Source organism: Phasianus colchicus, chromosome 1 (genome assembly GCF_987193195.1).
Source record: "Phasianus colchicus chromosome 1, bPhaCol1.hap1.1, whole genome shotgun sequence".
NCBI lineage: Eukaryota > Metazoa > Chordata > Aves > Galliformes > Phasianidae > Phasianus > Phasianus colchicus.
Window position 1 is genome coordinate 153,787,091 of NC_143436.1, and position 24,948 is coordinate 153,812,038.

A 24,948-nucleotide genomic window follows, 5' to 3' on the forward strand; every position below is an offset into this window, starting at 1 on the left:
GGTTCGGGAACGGCACGGCGACCAATCCCAGGTCGCTCGGTCCATCGGCTCGCTGACACCAATGTGGTGGACAGCAAATGGCGTTTATTGGCGGGAAAAACAGCCTTATATAACCTGGGCACTGAACACTATTGGCTATCGGGAGGGGGACCCTGTCTTCCCGTACAACGCGATATCTTCCGGGCGCCAGACCCTCACTACCACATATCCCCCCTCCCTATGCACAATTAAATTAGGTAAAATATAACAATATATAACAATCTTCAGTAGAAAACTCAAATAGAACAATCTTCAATAGAAAACTCGAATAGAAAACATAAGGTGCTCTGAACAAGAACATTCTTATAACAGTTGTTGGTGCTCTACCAACATGATGTTAATCGGAAGAAAAAGGGGGATGGGCTGTGGCCTCAGGTGCACTCCCTGGGGGATGTGCCAGGTGAGCTGGATGTCCTCGAAGAGCCTCACCAGGTAGGCCTCGCTCACCTACGGCCGGGCTCTGGAAGCGCAGGTCGGTCTTGAAGTCCTGCGTGATCTCGCACACCAGGCGCTGGAAGGGCAGCTTGCGGATCAGCAGCTCCATGGATTTCCGGTAGCGGCGGATCTTGTGCAGCACCACCGTGCCGGCTGGTCACGCCGCCTGTGGCCGGCGCGGTCTTGTGGGCCGCCTTGGTGGCAACCAGGCCTTTCACTTCCGCAGGCAGGGTCGAGGAGTCGACTGCTGCCTGGAGGCAATTTACAAACTGTGTAAAGCTTTCACTTCCATTTTGTCTTATGGTGGACCATGGCAATGGCTTAACAATAACTTTAGAGGCTGTGCAAATAGCATCCCTGGCTGCACAAGTAGTTGTCATAACTTCATGGGCCTGGAGGCCCAGGGCCTGTGCTTGGGGGGTAATCATTGTTGGGTCTGTACCCATCAGCTGCTGCAGGCTGGAACCATGTAGTGGGTGATCCGCCCCAGTTACTTGAGCTAGTTGTCTTGCACAGTTATCTTCCCATTCTTGTTTAAAAACAATCATCCCTGCTCCGTCAAAAATTAGTCTACAGGTTTGTTTTATGTCAAATGGGAGCATATCGTCTCCCCCAAAAACACCATCTATAAGGGTGGAGACCATAGCTGAGTTAAGCCCTTTATCTGCAACTGCCTTAACAATTGCTTGTATATCCCTAGGGTTTATTGGCGAGTGGACCCTCTGTCCCCCATCCATCACCCGGACTGGGAACACTAGTGTGGCCGATGGGGCCCAGTCAGCACATGCAATCTTTATTTTTCTCCAGTCTGTAAGAGGGATTTCTCCCCCTCGCGGTTTCTCTTTAATTTGGATGGGAATATTTCGGCTCTTAACTCTGTTCGTATTCATTCCCTCCTCCTCCGAGTTTAAGTCAATTGCGAACCACTCATTGCAGCTAGTGTCTGATCCGGAGTCAGAGCCCGACTGATCGGCCACTTCCGGTTTCTCGTACCTTTTTGTTAGGCTCCGGCCCCGCCCGCCTCCCTTGCGGGCAGGCCGTTCCCTCCCTCTTGGTTCGTCCCGCCCTCTGCCCAGCGGGATGTTCGCCCCACAGCGGCATTTCTTCAGAAGGCCGCTCTGATTGGCTTTCCACCCTTCACTCACGCTCCCCTCACCTTCCCGGTCGCTCCCACCGCCTTTATCTAACACCTCCTCGATGTTCCCGCCAAGGGCGTCCTCCCCCCGCCCTCCCTCTCCTGGCTCGGCGCCATCTTGGGGCGCATAGGGGGGCGGTCGAGCCCAAATTTCCTCGGGCTCCGATTTCTCCGCGGCAGCCCTGGCCTCCTCGATTAACCCACCCCAGAAGGATTTAGCACGTTTCTGTCCCTCCGTGGGCAGGTCGGGGTTCGATTGAGAGGACACGTCATCGTCAGAGGGGTGCAAAGTCCGCGTGGCCGCCCCAACTCCCAGTCCCGGGGTGGCCAACAAACGGCTCTCTGCCGCCCTCCAGCTCTCCCGCTCCCGCATGGCCCTGCGCAGGGCCCGTGCGACTCTCCCCCACGACTCTAGGCTTCTCCCACAACCCGAGGACATCGTCTCCTCAGTTAACGCTTTAGTGCATTTATCCCACACTTCGGGGTGGAGAATATCCACCGGCTGGTCAATGACCCCAATTCGCAAAAGCCTCGCAATAGCGAGAGTAAAATCTTTGGGCTTACAATCGATACCCCACTGCTTATCTAACTGCAATACGACCTTCACAAGGACTTCCATCCTCCTTGTTGGTCCGGGAGCGTCCTCCCCGCCGGGCTGGTCCTGCCGCTCCGGCCGCCGTTCACCCGTCCAGGCGACAATCCCGGGTTTCGGCACCACTTGTTGCCTATCGTAGGCGTGGCGACCTGGTTCGGGAACGGCACGGCGACCAATCCCAGGTCGCTCGGTCCATCGGCTCGCTGACACCAATGTGGTGGACGGCAAATGGCGTTTATTGGCGGGAAAAACAGCCTTATATAACCTGGGCACTGAACACTATTGGCTATCAGGAGGGGGACCCTGTCTTCCCGTACAACGCGATATCTTCCGGGCGCCAGACCCTCACTACCACATTTGTTTGTTTATTTGTTTCTTTTATTCAGTAGTGCCAGCAGTTGCTTTCCGCTTTGGGAAATCAGAATCACATTCACAAGAGGTATTTGCATTATTAGCCTGGGTCATGTTTTGCCTACATATAAAAGATGAAACCGATTCTTAATTGTGCTAAGCAAGTATTAGTTTCTAGTTCAGTGATTAGTTCACATTATACATTCTAATGAGATTTAACATGATGTAGCTGCTGCCAATTCTACTGTTTCTGCTGTTTTGTTTCTGTAACTTCCAGGATCCAGTGTACTGGAGCAATTTATTGGTGACTTCAGTCATCTCACATGATAATGCGATTATTCTTTCAATGTTGCCCAGAGCTGTTTGGGGAGCTGCTAGTATTGTAATCTAAGCTGATAACAGATAAACGCTTCTGATCTTTACCTAATTTTATGAATTATCTCTGGATATTTTGACCCAGAAGCATAGAATAAATCTGATGATAGACAGCTTGTTTCAGATTTTAGCTAATTCACTTTGAAAATGGGAAGATCAGAATAAAATATAATAGTTTTATTTCTGAAAATGAGTACTTTTCTTTTAAAGATTATTATAAGTGTTCAATGAGGAGCTTATTTTCATTTCAGAATGGTCCTTGTAATTAGTTAAGATAAAAACAGCGTGTAAAGAAAATTCATCACTTTCTTATCTGTCTAAAAAAAATATATCAGAGGTCTATGCAACAGTGTTAGTTCAGTTATTTGTAACAAGGAAGAAAACTGCGTTTCTTCCCACTAACAAGGACTACCTGGAATTGGTAGTTGATGATGGCAAGTGCTTTGATATGTAAGAAATTCTACTACAGACAATGGAACAGTTGTTCAAATATTCACCAAAACAAGAACAAGGACTCTACATATCAGGTTTTATACGCAATTAATTTATAAATTTTAGATTTTTATTCACAAAAACAGTTGCTTTGTTTCTTTAAGCTGCTTACGTCACATAATGTGGTATCTGTTCCCTTAGAAGATAATAGATTTCTAAATCAATGACTAGAAAATCAATAAGTAGTAAATTATTTTGTTTCAGAAAAACTTTTTTTTTTTGTCTATATATTCATATAAAAGAATAAATATTTTCCAGATATTCTTAAACAGTTTTTTTCACATGACCACAAAGTAATAATAGAAGGTCATGAATGTGGCTAAACTAAAGCGTTTGCAACATATTCAAACGACCATAATTTAAGCCTTGTCTCCACAACAGTAGTTTCTATTTCCACAAATATAATCTTAATTAGAAAACGATGTCTTCATTTTTTTTTCTCTTTTCCAAATTCAATATAATTGCAAAATATTGTTTTTAAGACTCCAAAAAAAATGTGCTTTTTGATATCTGCATCTTAATTAAAATACAAAAAAAAATATGTGTAAAAACATATATAAGTAAACTAATACACGGAGTGAGAGCTAAGAATATTCAGGTGTACTGTACAGCTTCACAAGGAAAGACTTGCAGAGCCATTCATCATCAAAACAAATACTGCTATACACGATAAGATCTGTCATGCTCCAGCCAAATTGATAAAATAAATGTAGGAAGCAGGAATGTAATGTAATGTGACTAATCCTGAGACTCAGTATAAAAGAAAGGAAGGTTCTCTATATAGCTAGGGAAAAAAAAAAAAAAAAAATTGTTCACTTAAGGTTGAAGGCAGAAATGCTGAAAATTTATTTCCCCTATCATGCCTTAGAAAGAGCTATTAAAACATCATATGCATTCATAATATTCTTCACAGAATGTAAAGTAGTTTTTCAGGAGGTTTTTGTTGTTCTTATGTTGTTAGATTTTTTGCTTTGTTTTGTTTTAATTTCAGTTGTCATAATATGAATTTTCTGGAGAAATAATTTATCCTCTTTAAATTCAGATTATTTACAGGCCTGAAACTTTTGGCAGTGAAGTAAGACAGCACATTATTTAAAACAAAATGCTAGGTGCATCACTCCCATGAATGTCTGGCCAGTAGTGACACAAAATAGCGCTCTTGTAAATATCTCCTTCCTGGGGAAAGCTTCAACAGACTGGAACATTATTTAAGTTGGTCTGTGAAATTGTGCAAATTCACAGCTTAAAAGATGTTGGAAGTCTTCAGAAGGAGTGTCTGAATGAAAACCAGAAAATCCAATGTGCATATCTAACGTGGAAGTCCCTCTGCTGCAGTGCAATGCAGTGCTGCTTGTGGGAGGCACTGGGCCACACCTCAAGTACTGCGCTCAGTTTTGGGCCCCTCACTACAAAAAAAGACATTGAGGTCTTGGAGCATGTCTAGAGAAGGGCGATGAAGCTGGTAATGGGTCTGGAGCACAAGTCTAATGAAGGAACTGGTTCAGTCTGGAGAAAAGGAGGCTCGGGGGAGAACTTACTGCTCTCTACAGCTACCTGAAGGGAAGTTGTAGTAAGGTGGGAGTTGGCCTCTTCTTGTGGTGATTTAGTGGGAAACGTTAGTGATAGGTGGACAGTTGGACTGGATGATTTTAGAGGTCTTTTCCAACGTTGGTGAATCTATGATTCTGTGATTCAGGAGACGTTCTGTCCCCAGAGAACACATCCCATCAGCGGTTACCAGTGCATCCCCATCTAGTAATGACTTTTCTAACTACACTATCTGCATTTTATAAATATAAAATTATTTTTTTAAAGCAAAAATAGCATATCACTTCACAAGCTTCAGCAAGAGATTCTTTACTAAAGTAATAATGAACAGATAAAATATTCAGTACATTTTGATATCCTGCTTTGTACAAATGCAGCAACATCAGTAGACAAAGAAAGATAATTTCTTTTACTGTATCAATACGTATAATTAAAAAAAAAAAAAAAAAAGAGAAAACTTTCAGCTCTATCTGTTTGTGTAATTAAAGATATTGGGCATTGTCTCATTCATACGGAGGAAAAAATATTTCTGAAGAACAGCTGTTCCTAGCATTGTTAGGTGCAACCTAATGAGAAACATGCTTGTTTTTTACAGATTTCTGCATTTTTTAATTAAAATAATATTACCTTGTGAAGTGAGCCTTGCTTCCCCTCATTTATAGACCAATACATTCCATTATATTGCTAATATTTTGTCTTTTGCATAGTTGTTTCTGCTAGCTTGATTTTTATCTCATAGTAATTTTAAGTCAGTGACAAAGTGTTATTTACAATTCATTTATATTATAAGAATATTGTTAATACAGTCATGCCTCTACCACACAATGCGCTGGGTTGTAAAAGGTTAAGTTCCATTAACAACACAGTTTACAACTTGCAATTTTGGAATTAATAGGCTTCAATTTGAAAATAAGAAAATCCAAGATTTGGCTGAGAGGGCTAACTCACAGGATGCAAAATAAAGTCTGAGAACTGATTAACCTCTTTTTAATTTCAGCATATATTATTTTTGCCATTACTATTTTTAAAAAGTAATACTGTGTGTATCACAGAATTATGGAATGGCTTGGGTTGGAAGGAACCTCAAGAATCATCAAGCTTCTGCACCCTGCCACAGGCAAGGATGCCTGTGTACTCCATTTTGAAGAAAGAATCAGATTAATACTCTGTATTTTAGTCTTAAGTTTTCCATCAAGATCAAGGAAACAGGGAGCAGGATCTGACAGAACCCGTTATTGAAAGTAGCTGAACTCCTTTTTTATTGTAGTTGATCATAAAACTTGGCACAAGCCTATTACTAGTAATATTCCTTTATTGCTGTACTTACTTTTAAGCTGTAAATCTGTTTTGCATCTATGGAAAAAAATACAGCCTTGGTGCACATGGACTGAGGACATAGCCAATTATCTGGGTAATTTATTTTATGAACTTACACTGAATTAAAAAAAAAAAAAAAAAAAAAAAAAAGAGTGCTACCAGCATCTAGTAAGTTATTCTTCCTGAGGCTGCAAATCAGCAAGAAAGAGTTTCCTAAACTGGCACTCTGAAAGATCTGGGTTTACAATTTCTTGTTTGAATGGGTTCTGGCTGAAACAGGAACTGACAGTCTGATTGATAGCCCCTATTTCTTTCCTTATTGTCACAAATTACTTTCAAGATGCTAGTAATAACAGTGTTCGACTCCTATAAAAGGTGCAACTCTCCAAGTGGGCTTTCACCACGTAAAGTTATGTCGTATTTGTGGAAATCATTTTACTGAATGTTTAAATCCTGTATCCTGGAGGGCTGTGCAGCTCCGGAGACTTAGAGTGAAAAGAGAATAAAGGGCCTTTCATCTCTCTGTTCCTAGCCAAACTCAGGTGCTGTAGATAGCAACTGCTACACAGAGACTTTTTAGTTCCCTGTGTAAAATGAGTTTAGACTAAACATTTGTTAATAATCCTAAAATCTCTTTCACTAACAAAATGCTACAGATACCCTGAAGAGTACTTTCCAGTGTCATGGCGACTACAGAGCTTGGTTTCAGAAACAAAAGGAAGTAATTCTTCAAATACGGTACATTTTTGCTATTGATGTCCTTACAGGAGGGAGGGAACAGGAATCTATCAAGAACTATTAAAAACTAAGACGTGCCACCTCTGTGTACTTCTGTGCGGTTTTCCTTTTGAGATATTTATTTCACAATGTAAAAGACAGAACCCCAGATAGCTTTATGTACTGAAGGATATATTTACATGACTGCTTTGTCATGTTCTTGCCCAGGTGTCTTTTGTCTCTCATAACTAATAGCATGACACAGACTTGGATGAATCTTTTATTTGACCCACTGTGGATAGTTTTTTGTTATTATGGTTTTCCTCAATGTTGTTAGGCTGAAAAGAACTACTTTCTCAGACTCAAACCAAGGGAATTACAAAGTTATTATTTGTTTCCTAGAAATGTCAAAAGTTTCACCTTTTCTCTTTTTTAAAGGCTCTCGTCCATTCTTCTTGAAATGTTTGCAGAAAATAAATAACTGCAAATTGCATCGCTTACTTCAAGTACTGCAAAAAGAATATGAAGGCTGATTTCTGAGTTGATTGTGGTTGTGTCTGTGTCTGTGTCTGTGTCACATCATTCAGGCAAGATTATTTTATGTTAGCGTGTGGTGCTTACCCAAACCAAATCCCAGCATCCTGCACAGATGGTAATCAGGTACATGTCAGCTCCGTCTTTCCTTCCTTGTCTCTATGTGACAAGGAAAAGAAACAGAAAGGTGTTTCATGAGAGACAGCAGTACAGTATAAACAATCAGGAGATTGGGAATCCAGGGCTCATCTGTGCCTGGGCAGGTGTGCACCAATGCAGTTTATGAAGGTCCAGTTGCTGGCACTTGGATTTTGTGCTTGGGACTCCAAAAGAATCCAGAATTGTGGCATCATTACCTTGGCAATTGCTAAGATCACTAGAGATTTTTTAAGATATTTCTCTGTGTTATATAAGCAAGTATATTGGGTAGTTTACTATCCAAGTGTTGATAAAAGCACAGAGCAGAAAGGAAGAATAAAGCATAGTTATAAATTGTCTTTTCAGATAACAGAATACTTTGTTGTCCTTCAGGTGCTTCATCAGAAGTGCTTGGATATCACTGCCATGTGAGCATGCCATAACTATCCAAAGTAATTTCAAATGTCACCAGTTGCCTGAGTTTAGGTATATCAATTGAGTCCTAAATGGATAAGATGTAGGTTATGTAGATGGCTAAAGTTTCATGATCTTTTTCCAAAAGAACTTCTACTTTGAAATCATTATTTTAACACATCTCTTGATAACTCTGAGGAAATCACTTAACTTTTCTGCCTTCGCTTCCTCATTTGGCATATCTCATGGGATTAGTTCTGCTCTGTAAAACAGAAGAGTTATGTTGACAGCCTACTAAACTTGTAAACTACTCAATTTGTTGTTTGATTACTTGGTAAATATGCATCATAATGCATAAATACATTCCACAAAATTTTATTAATTTTTAACAACTATACATGGCTATCAGCAGAAGAATCTGCTCTTCTGTTGTACAAAAGGACATATGAAACTTTGATTATTTCCTAAGCAATGTGCCCATGATCACATAGGGCAGATGTTGTAGTAGTGAGAAAGATTTGAGAAAGTTTTCATCTTGGTCGTATATCATGTAACAGACAACATGTACATAATGCTACAGGTTTGGTGTTTTTTTTTTTGTTTTGTTTTTGTTTGTTTGTTTTCATGAGAACTTCAGGAGAGGCATAAAACTGAGCATCAATGGATGTAACATCTGCAAAATTCAGAAAGAGCAAAATCTAGCAGCAGCATTACTGACCACACTCCAGGAGATCTCTGGGCAGATGTAATATCTGTTAGAGAAATGTAAATCACAAAATAATAGAGCTTGATCTTCAGTAATGTCAAAATATGATCCTGCGTCTGAGGAAATTAAGGTATCAAGAGCAAAACCATTTCTATACATCTCATGATTCCTCTGAAGACTATTCTTTACAGACATCTTAAAAAACAAAAACAAAAACAAAAACATAATTTTGTTGGACATTAAGCATGAAGTCCTGACAACATGAAAAATAAAGCACCAGGAACTGATATCCTGTAAGTTATAAAAGAAAAAGCACAAGAGGGAGAAACAGATTAAGATCAACTGGAAGTAATTATGAGAAACCTCCTTTTAGTAGTAGAACACAGAAGATATGCAATGATTACACCACTTATAGAAATATCAAGCAAGAAATGTCTCAAGCTCATTATTTAATGGGAGTTAGTGTGAAAATGTTTAATAGAGACAGTAATTCAAATTCTGACAATTTATTTTTTTTGTTTGTTTTGTTTTGGTGAAAATTTTAAAAACTTTTTTTTTTCCTTTTTTTTTTTTTTCTTGAGAAGTTTAAATTATTTAAGATTTTAAATCAAGAATAATTTTCCTAAATATTCTGAGCAATAGACCTTATGAAAACCTCTCATTGTCAAGTGCAAGGAAAAGCAATATTTTGATAAATTCTACAAAACTATCACTAAAGTTGAAAAGCTTTAAAAACTCATGTTTGGGCTGAATTTCATGACCTTCCTAATCTCCCAGTGTCAGGTAACTGTCTTTCAGTATACTGAAAGTAAAATGGATAAAATACGTAGATACCTACTGTAGAGTATTTAGTTTGCCACTTTTGACATAACTGATCTGACTTATGTGGCCTTTCTACATTATTTTATAGTACAGCTTCTCCTTGAAGTAAATTCAACAACAGGTTGAATCTTTGATGTACAAGCTAGACTGCCCACTACTTTCAATTTCTATATGATACACAAATATTAGAGGCCTGTGGTTGAAGAGATGTGACAGCTTCTTTCTAAATAGCTGCATGTAATGCATAAGACCAAAGAAATGAAGTGAACTTATATCAAAGAGTAGGGAAAAAATGGTACTCCACTGTAATTCCCTTTGGGTTAGCACACATCTAGACACAAATTATTCCATAAAACATGCATCAACTGAAGTTTTCATCATTTAACCATTCCTTCTTCAGATGTGATTTCTGTGTGTTCTCATCTAAGGTTGAGAACAATGAAACATGTAAGTCATGAAAAGGAAAAAGAACTAAGTATTAACTCAGCAAACTGTTGCAGTGCGTATACACAACATAGGAGTCTAAACTCTTCAGAAAAAGGAATGAGCATGTTGTTCATGTAAAAACAGGGAAGTCTGAGAAAATCATCTATTTCACCTAGTGATAAACTTGCCTCCTTAAATGTAAGATGGCAGTGATTCTGGGCTTCTCTATCACACATTTTCAAGTTAGCTTTAATTTATAATGCAGCCAGGACTTAAATAAAAATAGATTCTCATTCCTTTCTGATAAAGTTTTTTACCAACCAGGATGTATTTGACTTGTTTCGTCTCTTTTTTTCTTCTTGTCTCTTTAAATTCAATTTTCAGACAAATGAGAAAGATGTATGTTGTAGAATATCCTAGAATCTTTGAAAGAAATGCAAAAGCACATTGTCTCTTATGTCTGGAATGTGAATTTAGGAGTACACAGATGGTCTGATCTGCTCAAAGTAGCAGTGACTAACACATAAGAGGCAAATATTATATCTGTAAGCAATGACAACAAACACTTTTCTTGCATTATGCACCTGAGTGAGCTGGATATTGGTTGTTCACATGTAGACATTTTCTTGTTCAGTATCTCTACAACAGCTTGAATGTACTATGTTGATGAAGGTCTGTCATATGTTGCTATATAATTTCTGAATCAAGCACTACATCTAGTTCACATATAACTAAGAAAAAGTTAGGTTCCATCCTAAAGGATTTGCAATTTAAAATCACAAATATTTTTTGAAAGAAAACAACATCAAAGACCATTTTGCCTTCAACAGGGCACAGTAAGTTTTTTAATGTAAAATACATAAATGTAAAATAGATGTTATAAATACACAATATAGTAATATATGTTAATTGTATAGAATAAAATTGCATATATGTCTTGATTTATATGCTTAAGCTTCAAGGAACTTCAGTTTCAGGGCAGACACCAAGCTGAATTACCTTGGTTTAATTAGGAAGCAAAAGCTTTTTTTCCTCATCCATTAAAATGCCAGGAGTCAATGTATAAATGACAGCTAAGACACTAAGTGCCAATTATTCCTGTATCTGCTCATTTTATTCATCCTCAGCCTTGTTTCTCACTTTCTTTAAGACAGAATAAAATACAGAGTTAGTTATTATGAGCCGAATCTATAGATTGTCTTCCAGCGTTTTACTGCTACACTTAGCACTAAAACAACTTACAGGCAACCATAGCAAGGGAATTTATGACTTTACAAATGGAGGCAGCATGTGATAAATACTACACTATCAGTTGTTCAGGTAAGTAATATGTGCTCTTGTAAAACCTGTACTGAAAGCTGAGTAATTTATGAAGTAAAAGAAGTCTGGTTTCTTTAACCTCTCATGCTAATTTACTTTAAGATAACATGAGAGTAGAGTTGTGTACCACACTCTCCTGCTGTTTTTAATTGCTACGTCCTCTCTTGTTCATTAGTGTATCCTATTTCTTCCATTTATCATGTAAAAGGAGTGAATGCTATTTCACCTTTAAAACTGAAATCCTTCTTCCTGATGCAGACTGATGGTTTCCAGCTTCTTTTTCGAAGAAGAAAAAAAAAAGGAAATTGCTTTTCTGGCCAGTAGCCATGTTGAAGTTGAAAACATGTTTTTTAGTAAAGGTAAGGCATCCTAATGAATGACTTGCTTTTGAAAGAACAAGAGACAATCCTTGTAGTCATTCAGTACAAACACTAATGGAAAAATATAGAAGAAAAAAAAGGCAACCTCCCATGTGTACTGCAGTAAACATCACACTCATCATAGAAGACTTTGGTTTCAGCAACTCAGGCTTATAAATCTGATTCATTAAAAGGAAAAAAGGCCAAGGACCAAATTTTATATTCATACGACTTGTGAATTAAGAGGGACTGATCTGGGTATATGAAATACCTGCCCTTAGATGGACAGGTGATCTCTGAGTCCCCGTGGTTTTTTTATCCTGTAAGTTTAAGAGTTTATACACAGAAATTCATACATTTCTGTAGCAGCTTCTAATACTGAAAAAGTTACTAATCTGTTTAAGCAAAGCAAAGATAGTCTAATAAATGACATTACCCTTACCACCAAAATTTGCAATGACAATATCATTAAGTTATCCAAGCTCCATACTGTACAGATCACCATGAGGGAGATCACACAGCATGTGCTGGATAGCTGGGGGATCAGGCCCAGCCAACATGGGTATATGAAAGACAGGTCCTGCTTGACCAACCTCATTTCCTTCTATGATCAAGTGACCCACCTGGTGAATGAGAGAAAGGCTGCTGACATAGTGTCATGGTGTTGTGATTTTTGGTTTTCAGTATTCCACATCATAACATCATGTGGGGCACTGAGAGTTTAACTGTTAATGCTCAAGTTCTGGGTACCTGCCCAGAAGAGAAGAAGAACTACATTCCCCAGGGGAGTTTGCGGTCACAGAGAGGAGATATAACTCCTGGCATGGTCACCTGATGCTCTCTTCTTTGTCCGCTCTTCTTCATCAGTTCTCCTCCTGTCTCCCTGCTGCTCAACTGGACTGCGCATCTCACCTCAGCCTATCTATCTTTCAGTCATTCTCCCTCTCTCATTATAGTTGATTTATTAGCTGCATTTCTAATAATATTGTATTATGGTGTGTTATCTTGCATTCTGATACTATATTTAATAAATTAGTTTGTTTTTTCCTTAGATCATTGCCTTTTCCGGAGGTGCGGATTTTGCAAAATCCCTCCGCACCACTAGTCACGGAACTGGGCCGAACCAGACCATAAATGGTTGACACATAGTCTACCTAGACTTCAGCAAAGCTTTCGGCACATCTGCCACGGTATTCTCCTGCAGAAGCTGGCAGTCCATGGCTTGGACAGGTACATTCTTTGCTGACTAAAGAACTGCCTGGAGGGCTGGACCCAGAGAGTGATGGTAAATGGAGTCATGTACCGCTGGCAACTGGTCATGAGTGGTGTTCCCTAGGGTTCGGTATTGGGGCCTGTCCTATTCAGTATTTTTACTGATGACCTGGATGATGGCATTGAGTGCCCTTTCAGTAAGTTTGCAGATGATGCCAAGTTGGTAGGAAGGTCAATCTGCCTGGGGGTAGGAAGGCCCTACAAAGGGATCTGGACAGTCTGGATAGCTGGTCTGAGGCCAAGGGGATAAAGTTCAACAAGACCAAATGCTTGGTCCTGCACTTTGTCCACAGCAACCTCAGGTAATGCTACAGGTTTGGGACAGAGTGTCTGGAAGACTGTGCGGAGGAAATGCACTTGGGGGTATTGGTTGATGCTTAGCTGAACATAAGGAAGCAATATGCCCAGGTGGCATCCTGGCTTGTATCAGAAATAAGGTTGTAGGACCACAGAGGTGATCATCTCTCTGTACTCAGTACTGGTGAGGCTGCACCTTGAGTACTGTGTTCAGTTTTGGGCCCCTCACTAAAAGAAAAACATCAAGATCCAGACATCCAGTACCTGAAGGGAGCGTATAAACAAGAGGGGGAACAACTGTTTACATGTGTTGATAGTGATAAGACAAGGGGGAATGATTTTAAATTAAGACCGGGGAGATTTAGGTTAGATATTAGGAGGAAGTTTTTCAGTCAGAGGGTGATGATGCACTGGAACTGATTGCCCAGAGAGGTTGTGGATGCCCTATCCCTGGAGGTATTCAAGGTAAGGCTGGATGTGGCTCTGGGCAGCCTGGTCTAGCGGTTGGCAACCCCTGTCCATGGCAGGGAAATTGAAACTACATGATTTTTGAGGTCCTTTTCAACCCAGGCCATTCCATGATTCTAGGGCTCTATGTTCCTGGAGAGAAGGGCAATAAAGCAGGTGAGAGATTTGGAGGACAAGTCTTATGAGAAGCGGCTTAGGGAACTGAGACTATTCAGTCTGGAGAAGAGGAGGCTCAGGGGTGACCTTACTGCTCTCTACAACCACCTGAAAGGAGGTGTGATAAGGTGCAAGTAGGCCTCTTCTCCCATCTAACTAGAAAAATGACTAGAGGGAATGGCTTCAAGTTTTGGCAGGGGAGATCAGGTTGGAGTTTAGGAAATACTTGTGTGAGAGACTGGTCTGGTGCTGGAATGGGCTGCCCAGGGAAATGATGGAGCCACTGTCCCTGGAAGTGTTCAAGAAGAGTTTTGATGTTGTACTGAGGGACATGTTTTAGTGAGAAATACTGGTGATAGATGAACGGTTGGACTAGATGATCTTAGAGGTCTTTTCCAACCTTGGTGATTCTATGATTCTGTAATAAAGAAATGTCAGTCTGTAATGCTAGTCATAACACGCACTTTTTGTGTCAAATGTCAAGTTTGATGGAGCTCAGAAATGTTTATGTATTGGGTCTATCATCATTAATTGTAGGTCTCACAAAAACATCTCTGATATTCTAGGATATCTTAAATAGCACTTTGCCTATGCTAAACAACTAGCTTATGCCCCTAGTTGGTGCTTTTAAAGAATTCTGCGAAAGATTCTATTTCATTTCAAATGAACGTGTGTGTATACTTGAGACTCCACTGGTAAATTTTCCAAACCTCCACTTACTGTAACTCAATTTAGACATGTAATTCACTGACATCCTGACCCAGTTAGCTGGCTACCATCTGCAGATGAATCCCAGCTCTAGCATATTTCTTTGCATTTTACTGCATTGCCTCAGAGCTAAACAGTTGCTTCCAGATGTGAAGGCTACTGAGCACTGGCTGGATATTCTATTCCACATGTGAAACTCAGCTATGTGCTTCTAAATATAAAAGAAGGAATTCCCCAAGGATTCCTATTATTCTTAGGAGCCAAGAAATATCAGTAAAATAATTTTGTAGACACTGCTGCAAGATTTGTGCTGCATGATGTTTGCTGAAAAGAAAATTATGGAATATATGGGAGTAGAGAGAAGCATACACTGCAGAACGTCTTATCACTCCACCTGCTACCTGAAGATGGACCATAACAGTCTTGCCATTCATCTCATTATCAGGGCCCACAATTCTAGTAAAAAAGAGTGTTAATATTTACCTGACATGTAACGGTCTTAAGCAAAAATTGATAGCTGAGTAAATTATCCTGTCAGGGAATTATTTTCTACACATTTTTTTATATTTCTTTATAAAGAACAAAAAGTATCACCAGATCCTCCCCACTCATTTTGCATACGCTCACAAAAAACTGCCATGACACTTAATTAGTTTATCAACATTTATTTATAATATAATAAATGTGTAAAATAATATAAAAGTAGTTACACTTAAAGTCATGCTGCAATTTTAAAATCTGCAAATATGGTCAGGAAGAAAATCAGCCATGCTATCTGGAAACAGATTAGACAACTTGGAAGGGTGTGCCCTTAAGAGCAATAATAAAAAGGTTTCTGACTAGAGAGAAGTCGGAGTGAAAGTACCTAAGCGAGGTGCTGTCTAAATCTTCTGTTACCTAGTAAAAGAATGGATAAACTATCAGAAACTCAAGAAAAAGGAAGTAAGAACAGGGATTCCAATCCAACTGCTACTTAAACTGATGTTGCAAGAGGATGTTTTATTGTTAGAGCACGTACTGCTCTCGATTAGTGAGAAGAATATCTTTACCTTTTCCCTTCTTTCACTTTTCCTTTCTCTTTGCCTTTTTCTCTCCCCTCCCACTCCCTACTTCTCCCTTCCCCCTCTCTTCCCCTCCCTTCCCTGTCCTCTTTCCTCTCCTCTCCTTCTCCCTTCCCCCTCCCTTCTTCCTCCCCTCCTTGTCCCCTCTCCTCTCCTCTCTTTTTTCTTTTTTTTCTTTTTTTCTTTTATTTTTCCCTTTCTTTCAGGCATGACAGAAACTGCTAACTGATGTGGATAGAAAAAACTCAAATAGTGATCTTTTCTCTGATTCTCACTCCTTGATCTACTACCCAGAACCACAGATGTAGCTTAAATACAGTGAATTAATCATCATAAGTCACTCTTCTACATAGTCCAAAAAAAATATTATGTTAACTGATTAAGCAGATTGTAGGTGAAGAACATTAATATGTGGATCATTTAATCTGTCCATTAACTTGTGCCATAAAAAGTGACATTTAGTAATTCCTACATGGTCTTAAATGCACAGCAACATGGTATATTTCATTTAGTTAAAGTTGAGTAATAACAGCTATTAACAAATTTACATGCCCATCAGGGTTGACATGTCTTGGCTAGCTAGTAAAGCAAGATAAACTCTTGGCACTGTCAAATAACAAAACTCGTCATTCTGGACACAAACATGAAACTTGCTATTTTTTAATTAAGACTTTTCATAAATTAGATCTTCCTTTGTGTCTTACTCAGAGAGGTATATCTCTTTGGAAATACTTTTTTTCAAATTTCTCTATGATAACAGAATGTATGATACCCATACAGTAATACTAAGCATACGTTTATATTCCTGGGCAACCTGATCTAGGTGGCCCTGTTTGAGCAGGTGGTGTTGACCAGATGAACTTCAGAGATTCTTTCCAACCCTAGCCATTCTGTCATTCTGTTTATTCTCTTGGCTTAAACAAATAAAACATCAACATATGTAAACTCAAGCAGACTTAGGACACACTGTGTTCTTCCAATCACCAGGTGATACTGTTCTATATCTGCTATTACCGGGATGTGTTTTCTTACTCCAAGCAAAAATATGCAACAGAATTGAGGATTTTAAACTGCTTTCCAGACTGCTGTCAGTCCAACAGGAGGAAAACTATGGATCTAGATGTTTAACATCTGGAAAAACTTAGGCAATGGACAATTTATGTGCAAGGTTGAACTATATAGCCTCAAGATGTTGCATGCTCACTAGACACATAGCTCCTAATTAATTTTATCACCTCAAATTATTATGCTAGAAGTGCAAACACTCAGATAAGGATACATCACAAGAACTGCTGTTTTGGCCAATGACATATGTCTTCTGAAAATGGAGACAGGAAGTAGAAATTTGGAAATAGGAAAAAAAAAGCATAGTGGATTTGGAACGAGAAAACATTGAAGCAAAGGGGAGAATGAGTTTCAGATGGTCAAATTACTCAAGAATGTGTAGGACACAGCATTCTGCAAAAATGACAATAGAAATCTTTATCCACCAAGTATTTTTTTTATACAATGTGTATAAAGTATTTTAAAATGTATTTAGGGCATTTTAAAATGCCTTTACATGTGCCTTCCTGTAAGAAAGCTGAAGAATACTATTTTCTTAAAAACAAACAAACAAAAACAGTAGTTTTTACTTTTGTTTAATCTGTCTGTTAGGATGTTAAAATTCATTATCATACTATTAATCCTATGGAAAAAAATGTGCTTTTAATAGAAAAAAATACCTTTTTTATCAAAAAAGCATATCTATTTGTTAAGAATATTGAACTTTAAATTCACAGTTATATTAATTAAAAAACTATGTCTTTATTAATGGCACAATCAAAAACTATTCCCTTAACAAATGAAGTGAGCTCATGTTTGGATCTCATCTACGTTAAGGATACTTAATGTTTTTATTATTATTATTATTTTGCTGAACTCAGGTCCCTTCCAATTAATTTTAAAATGCGTTCATTCCAATGTCTTTTCTCTGAGTCCTCTACAGTTGTGCTCATACAACTTGGGAATCTAACATTAAAGGTTAGAAGTTAAAGATAATTCACCATTTACTTGAATTTTGTTGAGATTTCAGAAATTGTTTTACTATTGAATATGTAGCACATTGAAAATTCCATGGTGGTATGTCACAAACTCTTTACTGTGGCATACTTGCAGAGACAGTAAAAACTTGCTGCTCCAGAGCTATTAAATTTATAGGAATTTCATTGCTGATAGATATTTTAAATAAGCAACATTATTTTATTTCATTATAAAGATAGACAGCATTCAGAAATGCTATTTAAAGCAAGTAGATAATTTTTTTTCTTTTTTTTTTTTTTTTGGCACTACTTTCTTCTTAGACATCTCTCATATTTGAATGCATCCTGAGATATATTTTATGTAAAAGCCATGCATCATTTTTATAGATACTTAGTAAAGAAGGTGTACATACCATATGCACAGTAAACCATGAGAGACAAATCAGTAAGCACTGCAGGTTCATAAGTTTGTGAGAAACATTTTATTATGCCAACACACTTGATTTAAGTCTGTCTAAATTTCAGCAGAGCAGACTTCTGCCCTAAGCTAAAGCTCCTTTGTGATTTACAAATAATGACAAATCCATGTCTGAAATGATTGCTGTAATGGAGACAAAAAGGAAGGAGGAAAATCCCAACACTCGAAGAGCTGGAGTAAAACCTATTTACCAGCCCAAAACAAAAGCTTCAACAGGGCTAGACTACATTGTCTTCATTCAGCTGAAGGGTGATAAATCAGTTTAGCAAGATTTCTGTAATTTCTTATTCTTTTCAAATCAAGATAGTTCATTAACAGAACTTTTCCAGGATATTTCTGCATATCAATATCTGTTAATGGGTACATAAAACTCAGTTATTCATTAAGACCAGACTAGAATACCACTGTAGATTCTGTAGATATAATACAGAGTCCCAGATAAAATGACACCAGCATTACTCCAGCAAACATAGCTTAAAATACCATTTTTGAGAATCCATTACTTCCAATCACATCCTTTTTTAGAAATTCCTCATTCTCTCCCCCCCATCTCGTTCTTCTTTCTCTCTTATGCACACATGCACAGAGAAACATTCACATGCTCCTACAAATGTACATATGTTCCTACTCTTCCCTTTGGAAAATATCATTGTTGTTCCTTTTATAGCCAAAATGCTGATCACTGAATAGTGCATTTTTTTATCTGTTTTCCCTACAAAATTAAACCTATTTTCTTGAACAGACCTTAAGCAAGGAAAAGACTCTTAAATAAGCTGAGGATGTATGAAGAAGTTTCATAGTATACCACATACTGACAGAAGGCTCTTAAAAGAATGGCTGTAGGAACATGTTGCCATGAGTCAGTGGAGGGTATCACTTTTGTAAAGCACTGTGCCCCCCTTTGTTTTTGGAAGTTTGGGTGAAAGATATCTCTTCCTGCAAATAATTCCTCTTTGAATTTCCAAGGATGTTTAGAGAAAACATACAGATGATCGGCACTGAGCTTTGTTTCAGACATTAATGACTTCCTCTGATTTAAGCATACTAGCATGTCATTATTCCTTTAAAGAAGCCCTCTTCATCCCTATGTGTTAATGTGTTGACTGAAAAACATTTTTTTTAAAGAAAGAAGGTATACAAACTCTTAACATACTTTACTATATCCTCCCTAGTAGCATCTATCTAACTGCACCATAAAAGAGCAAAAGGGATATTTTAACATTAAAATTCGAGTCCTAGGAAGGGACTGGACTCTGACCTGCTTATAAGTTTATTTAATTTTAGTACTCTAATAATCAGATAAATCTTATTTATTTTGAAAACTGGGTTATGTACAAGACTGAATAGAATGATAGAATCATAGAATTGCTCAGGTAGGAAAAGACTTTAAAGATCATCAAGTCCAACCATGACCTAACCATACTACCCTACCAACCCTCTGCTAAATCATGTCCCTGAGCATCACATCCAAACAGCTTTTAAACACATCCAGGGATGGTGACTCAACCACCTCCTTGGAAAGCCTTAACAACCCTTTCTGTAAAGAAGTTTTCCTGATATTCAACCTAAACTTACCCTGGAGCAACTTAAGGCCATTTCCCCTTGTCCTGTCACCTGTCTCCAGTGAGAAGAGACCAACCCATTCTACATGTAATAACAACTAATAGTTGTAATAACAACAAACTTAAATGAAAGCTTACTTGAATATTAATGTTACTATTGCCTTATTTTTTCTAGATTGGTCCCAGCCTTGCCAGCAACCCAATGCATCCAATATTGAAGAAAAAAAGAAAATACTAAAAACGTAATCTACCAGATTCCACTCAATTTAATGGATATAATTGTTGTTTCCATGATTTTGACTTAATGTTTTACATAATCGCAAATGCAACTACTGTCTGGAGTCAGCAGAAACATAGAAAGCCCAAGAAAACATAATTATTATTCTTCAAAAGACGTGAAAAAGAGATACTTCAACTAAGTTAAGAAAGTAAATGCTGAAGTTTGGATCTTGAACAGTAGACTACCAATTTGGTAGCAGAGGAAGAAGCAATGTCTAGATAGGAGAGAAACAGTTTATCTTAAAAACCTAATGAAATTACATGGAATATATTATTTTTTTGCTGTTGTTGTCTTCAATTCTGTCAGAACCAAAAGCACAAAATTAACCAAAGCCTTTTTTTTTTTTTTTTTTTTTTTTTTCCCATATTGAAAAAATGACATGGAAAACAAGATCTACAAGGAACAATGTAAGAGCAGAGGAATGATTGTTCTTTTGGTTTCTTTCTTGCAGAAGTGATGTTGGAGTATCTGCAGTTTATTTTCCCACCTGCACTGCCATTCCTTGTAAACCATAAAGGACAGTTTGATTTCTCTCAGAAACTGCAATGATAAACCTTCTCAGTAACATAACTCACAACTTTCTTTTTTTTCTTTTTCATCATAATGTGGAAGAAGAAACAAAAGGCGAACTTTTGGATCACACACTTTTCTTTAGATTACAAGTTATTTCCAAAATGAAATGTGAAGGTCTTAGGAATTTTTTTTTTCCTTTAAAAATGATCATTATTGTTCAAAAGTATATAAGGCTTCTGATATTAAATGATACCTTCTGTCTTATTTAAGACCTGTTGATCCTTTTCTCAACATAGAAGAAAGACAAACTTACTTAATAAACTGAGTAAAGCCTGAAGAAAAGTCAAGGGAGATGCAATTTGAGGCAGACATTTCTCTGGATGACGTAATTGAATGTTAGCCTAATCTGCTTTTCTACAAATTCTTAACTTAGGTGTTTCATCATCTGCATATTCTTTAAGCAATGCTTTCTTCCCAGTTACCAAAGTTCTGTGACCACCCCTCACATTATGAGTAATGAATTTCCAGTATGAAGTGTCGCATCCTTCCTGTGAGTTTGTCATTGTATCAGACTGTGTACATGTCAGTGGGCACCATTTATTCCTTGGGGAGGAATTCAGTGACACACCTTTGCTCCATACACAGTCCCATGTCAGACATGGTTCTGTCAGACTGCCCCTCTGCCACCATCTGTCACAAAGCAACACAATGTAATGAAATGTTGGCGGGAAGGTTCAGCCTCTACTCATACCACTATCATATGCCTCTGAAGTTGCTGGGCAAATAGTACACACTACTTTTTGAACAACCCTTATATTTCCCATTACAACAGCTATTAAAAATATTTATTTCCCTTACACTACAATGGCAAATATGATCATTGACATTAGCAATATGAACAGTGTAATAATGTAGGAAGAAAATACAACTTCTTCAGGCAACCCAAAGAATATATCTAAACTGAATGTGTACATATGCTTTTATTTCTGAACTTTTTTTTTTTTTTTTTTGACATTACTGATGTTTGATTGTCATTTGTCATCACAATTGATCTGCCATGTACAGGAAGGAATAAAAAAAATAAGAACATCTATCTTCAGTAGGCAAATTAATGCAGTAAGCTTTAAGTTGCCTGGAAAAAAAAAAGAAAAAAAAAAAAGTTTTATTTATTCCCTATTTCCATGATTATGCTCTCTTTTCACACTGAGGCACTCACCATTTACCAGAAGCCTGTTTGTTTGTTTGTTTGTTTTTTAATTTAATCTATTTTTAAAAAATACATTGGAATTTTTATTTTCATTGGAATGAAAATTGGTGTTAATAATAAAGACTTGAAGCAAAGTGAGAAAGCTTTGCAGATGATTGAGGAGAAGCAGGAAGAAAATGCAGAATTACTTTCTTGCAAATCTAACTAGCACAGGGAGAACTATAGTGACATAACCAATGGGAGAAAAAAAGTCTATTTCTAGATACTGAGAGAAAGAACATTAAGGAAGACTTTTTTAAATGAAGAGTAATATTTAGTATCTACTATGGTTGAAGATCTAGGGATAATGACAGCACAGCTATAAAGTAGCCACTGTCTAGAAACAGTATGTTTACTGGAATTTAAAATACCCCTAATATGGCTGTATGTAATTCATAACAGTGTAAGCACTGGCACAGTGTGCATTAGAAAATCATACACAGTATATGGAGAAAGGGAAAAATTATGGATAAATGATAGAATCATAGCATGGCTTGGGTTAGAAGAGACCATAGAGATCATCAGGCACCATGCACCAGATAAGGCTGCCCAGAGCCCCATTCAACCTGGCCTTTAACATCGCCAGTGATGAAGTATCACAGTTTATCTGGTCGGCCTGTGCCCATGCCTCACTGCCCTCTGAATAAATTATTTCCTCCTAATATCTAATCAGAACATCCCCTCCTTTGTTTTAATATCAATATCTGCCATTGTAAAAAGTCAGTCTCCCTCCCTTTAATTATTGGAAGGCAACGATAAAGTCTTCCCAGACCCTTCTATTCTTCAAGTTGAACAAGTCCAGATTGCACAGCATTCCTTCATAGGAAAATTGCTCCAGCCCTCTGATCACCTTTGTGGCACTTTCTGTCCTCGCACCAACACCACTATATTTTCTTGTTCTACTGAGGAACTTGGATCTGGATGCAGTACTCCAGATGGGGTCTCACGAGGGCAAAGCAGAGGGGACACTCACCTTCCTCTTCCTAGTGGTCACCCCTCGATGCAGACTGAGCTACAGTTGGCCTTCCGGGCTGCTGGCTCATGTCCAGCTTTTCACCCACCAGAATCCCCAGGTCCTTCTCCAAGGGGCTGCTCTCAGTGAGTTCTTCTCCCACTCCATACACATATCTGGGATTGCCCCAACTCAAGTGCAACATCCTTCATTTAGACTTGTTAAACTTCATAAAGCACAGCAACAAAATACTGCTTTTCTAGTGGAAATGCACAGGACAAATGCAAGATTATATGTGGCTGTACATCTGTTTCTGAATATTTGTGGGACAGAGGGCAGTATGGTTCTGCTCCAGAGTATGTCTCCAAGTATTCTGGCTATGGAAGAAGCTAGTTTTGTGCAAGTTTAAGCAATACATGAAACAATGTTTATAGGATCTTATAATCAGCATCTTTTTTTTTTTTTTTTTTTTTTTTTTTTTTTTTTTTTTTTTTTTGCTGAGCATATTACACTTACACCATTCTATGATAAAAGTATTTCTTAATAGCAGTGTGAACTTTCTTTAATGAGTACACTCCCTTCTAAACCCAACCCATGTAAAATAACTTCATGCGATGTAGAAAGATCCTCCTTGGCATACACATATGGTATTGCAAGAATCTGGCACATCATGTTTCATTGCACTTAAGCCAAATAACCAGAAGTAGCCAAAATTTTCATTTGGGTGCTATCCAGCCATTGTTAATAATGAAAAACATGGCACAATGAATTGGCATTCATGTATGTGAATAATGGAATATTTCTTTAATTATATACAAAAATCCTGAATGAAATAGCTTTTCCTCCCTATAAAGTGCCCCTTCTGCATCTGTTCCAACTCTCACTCAACTCAAAGGAAAGCCTCCTATTGATTTCAGTGAAAGCTAGCTGAGTCTTGTGAAATCGGGTTGGATTATGGCTCCTGACTTCCTTGAAATCTGTTGCAAATTTGCTTTTGACATGCAAAATAGTGGCCTCACATCCATAAAGCTCTTCTGAAGACTGTTACATTTCAAGCACCAAAGTAAACAAATACAGAGACAAATAGACAAATAGATAAATAAGTAGAAATTCAGATAGGACAGACTGACTTTAAAAAATGTTTGCTTTACAGCTGGCCCAGTAATGAAATTAATTATCCAGGAAAACCTGAATTTGCAGGGAGTTTGGTCTAGATCTCCAGAGGACCTTCCAACTCCTATGGATCTGTCATTCTGTGAAAACACATTAAAAACTGCTACCTTAAAGGAGACTAGGTGAAAAAAAAAATTTAGCACTTTTGCACATGTTTGCATGGAATATTTCTTTGAAAAATCTTTTGGGTAGAATGAATTGCTAATGTTAATAGCTGAATTAAGAATTTTCAGAAATGCCAGATATGATATAGAAATTCTTTTCTGAAGTTGATATATATTCTTGCAAGCCTTAATGAAGTCATCTATTAGAAAATTTTTCAGAGTTTATGATAGAATAAATTTACTTCACATCTTCAAAATGAAAGGATTATAATAGCATATTTTTTTATTATGTTCAAAGGTTCAAAATGAGCAGTTTCTTCCCATTAGCATGTTCCCCTCTTGTATCTGATCCAATTCTCATTGAATCCAAAGCTTAAGTGGTATCAAAGATGGATGCAATGTGCACACTATTTGGGATAGACAGATAAATAGATAGATAGATTAACAGATAGATAGATAGAAGTTTAAATAGATGCATGAATGATACATAGGTAGAAATAACCCAAAGGACTGTAAAAAAAGACTTTATCAAATTTTGGCAAACTATCACATCATAGTGCATTGAAGAACTATGTCTAGTATCTCCTTCTTTAAGGTGCTGGAAGAAATCCCAAAGCCTATGTGGTATGAGCTAACATTTTTACCTGTGTCAGCACCTTCTTCATTTGATTGTAATTATTTCTTGAACCAACCAAGAACTTTTTGCCATGACTATATTGTGGAAAGAAAGTTCAAAGTGTTATTTATTCCTATTCTTAAACTTTTCTTTTAATGCTAAACTTTCTTACTTATCTTCTTTATGATGTATATTATTTTTTTCCAACTACTTCACCAATCCTGAGCATACTGATTGTAGTTTTGTAAATCACAGAAGCACACAGCCAAATTTCCCAGAATATCTTCAGTTTAATTCTGCTTTTGTGCATAAGAGAAC

At 37.8% G+C, this 24,948-nt stretch overlaps 1 protein-coding gene across 1 annotated transcript in view; it reads right to left on the bottom strand.

Moving 5' to 3' along the window:
• Positions 1-412: 412 nt before the first annotated feature.
• LOC149920161 (uncharacterized) overlaps positions 413-24,948 on the bottom strand; it is a 35,614-nt gene continuing 11,078 nt past the window's right edge. The window contains exon 2 of the mRNA XM_090144876.1: positions 413-2,483. Within this exon, the coding sequence (XP_090001002.1) occupies positions 483-2,483 (2,001 nt within the window). The 3' untranslated portion in view covers positions 413-482. The remainder of the gene's footprint in view (positions 2,484-24,948) is intronic.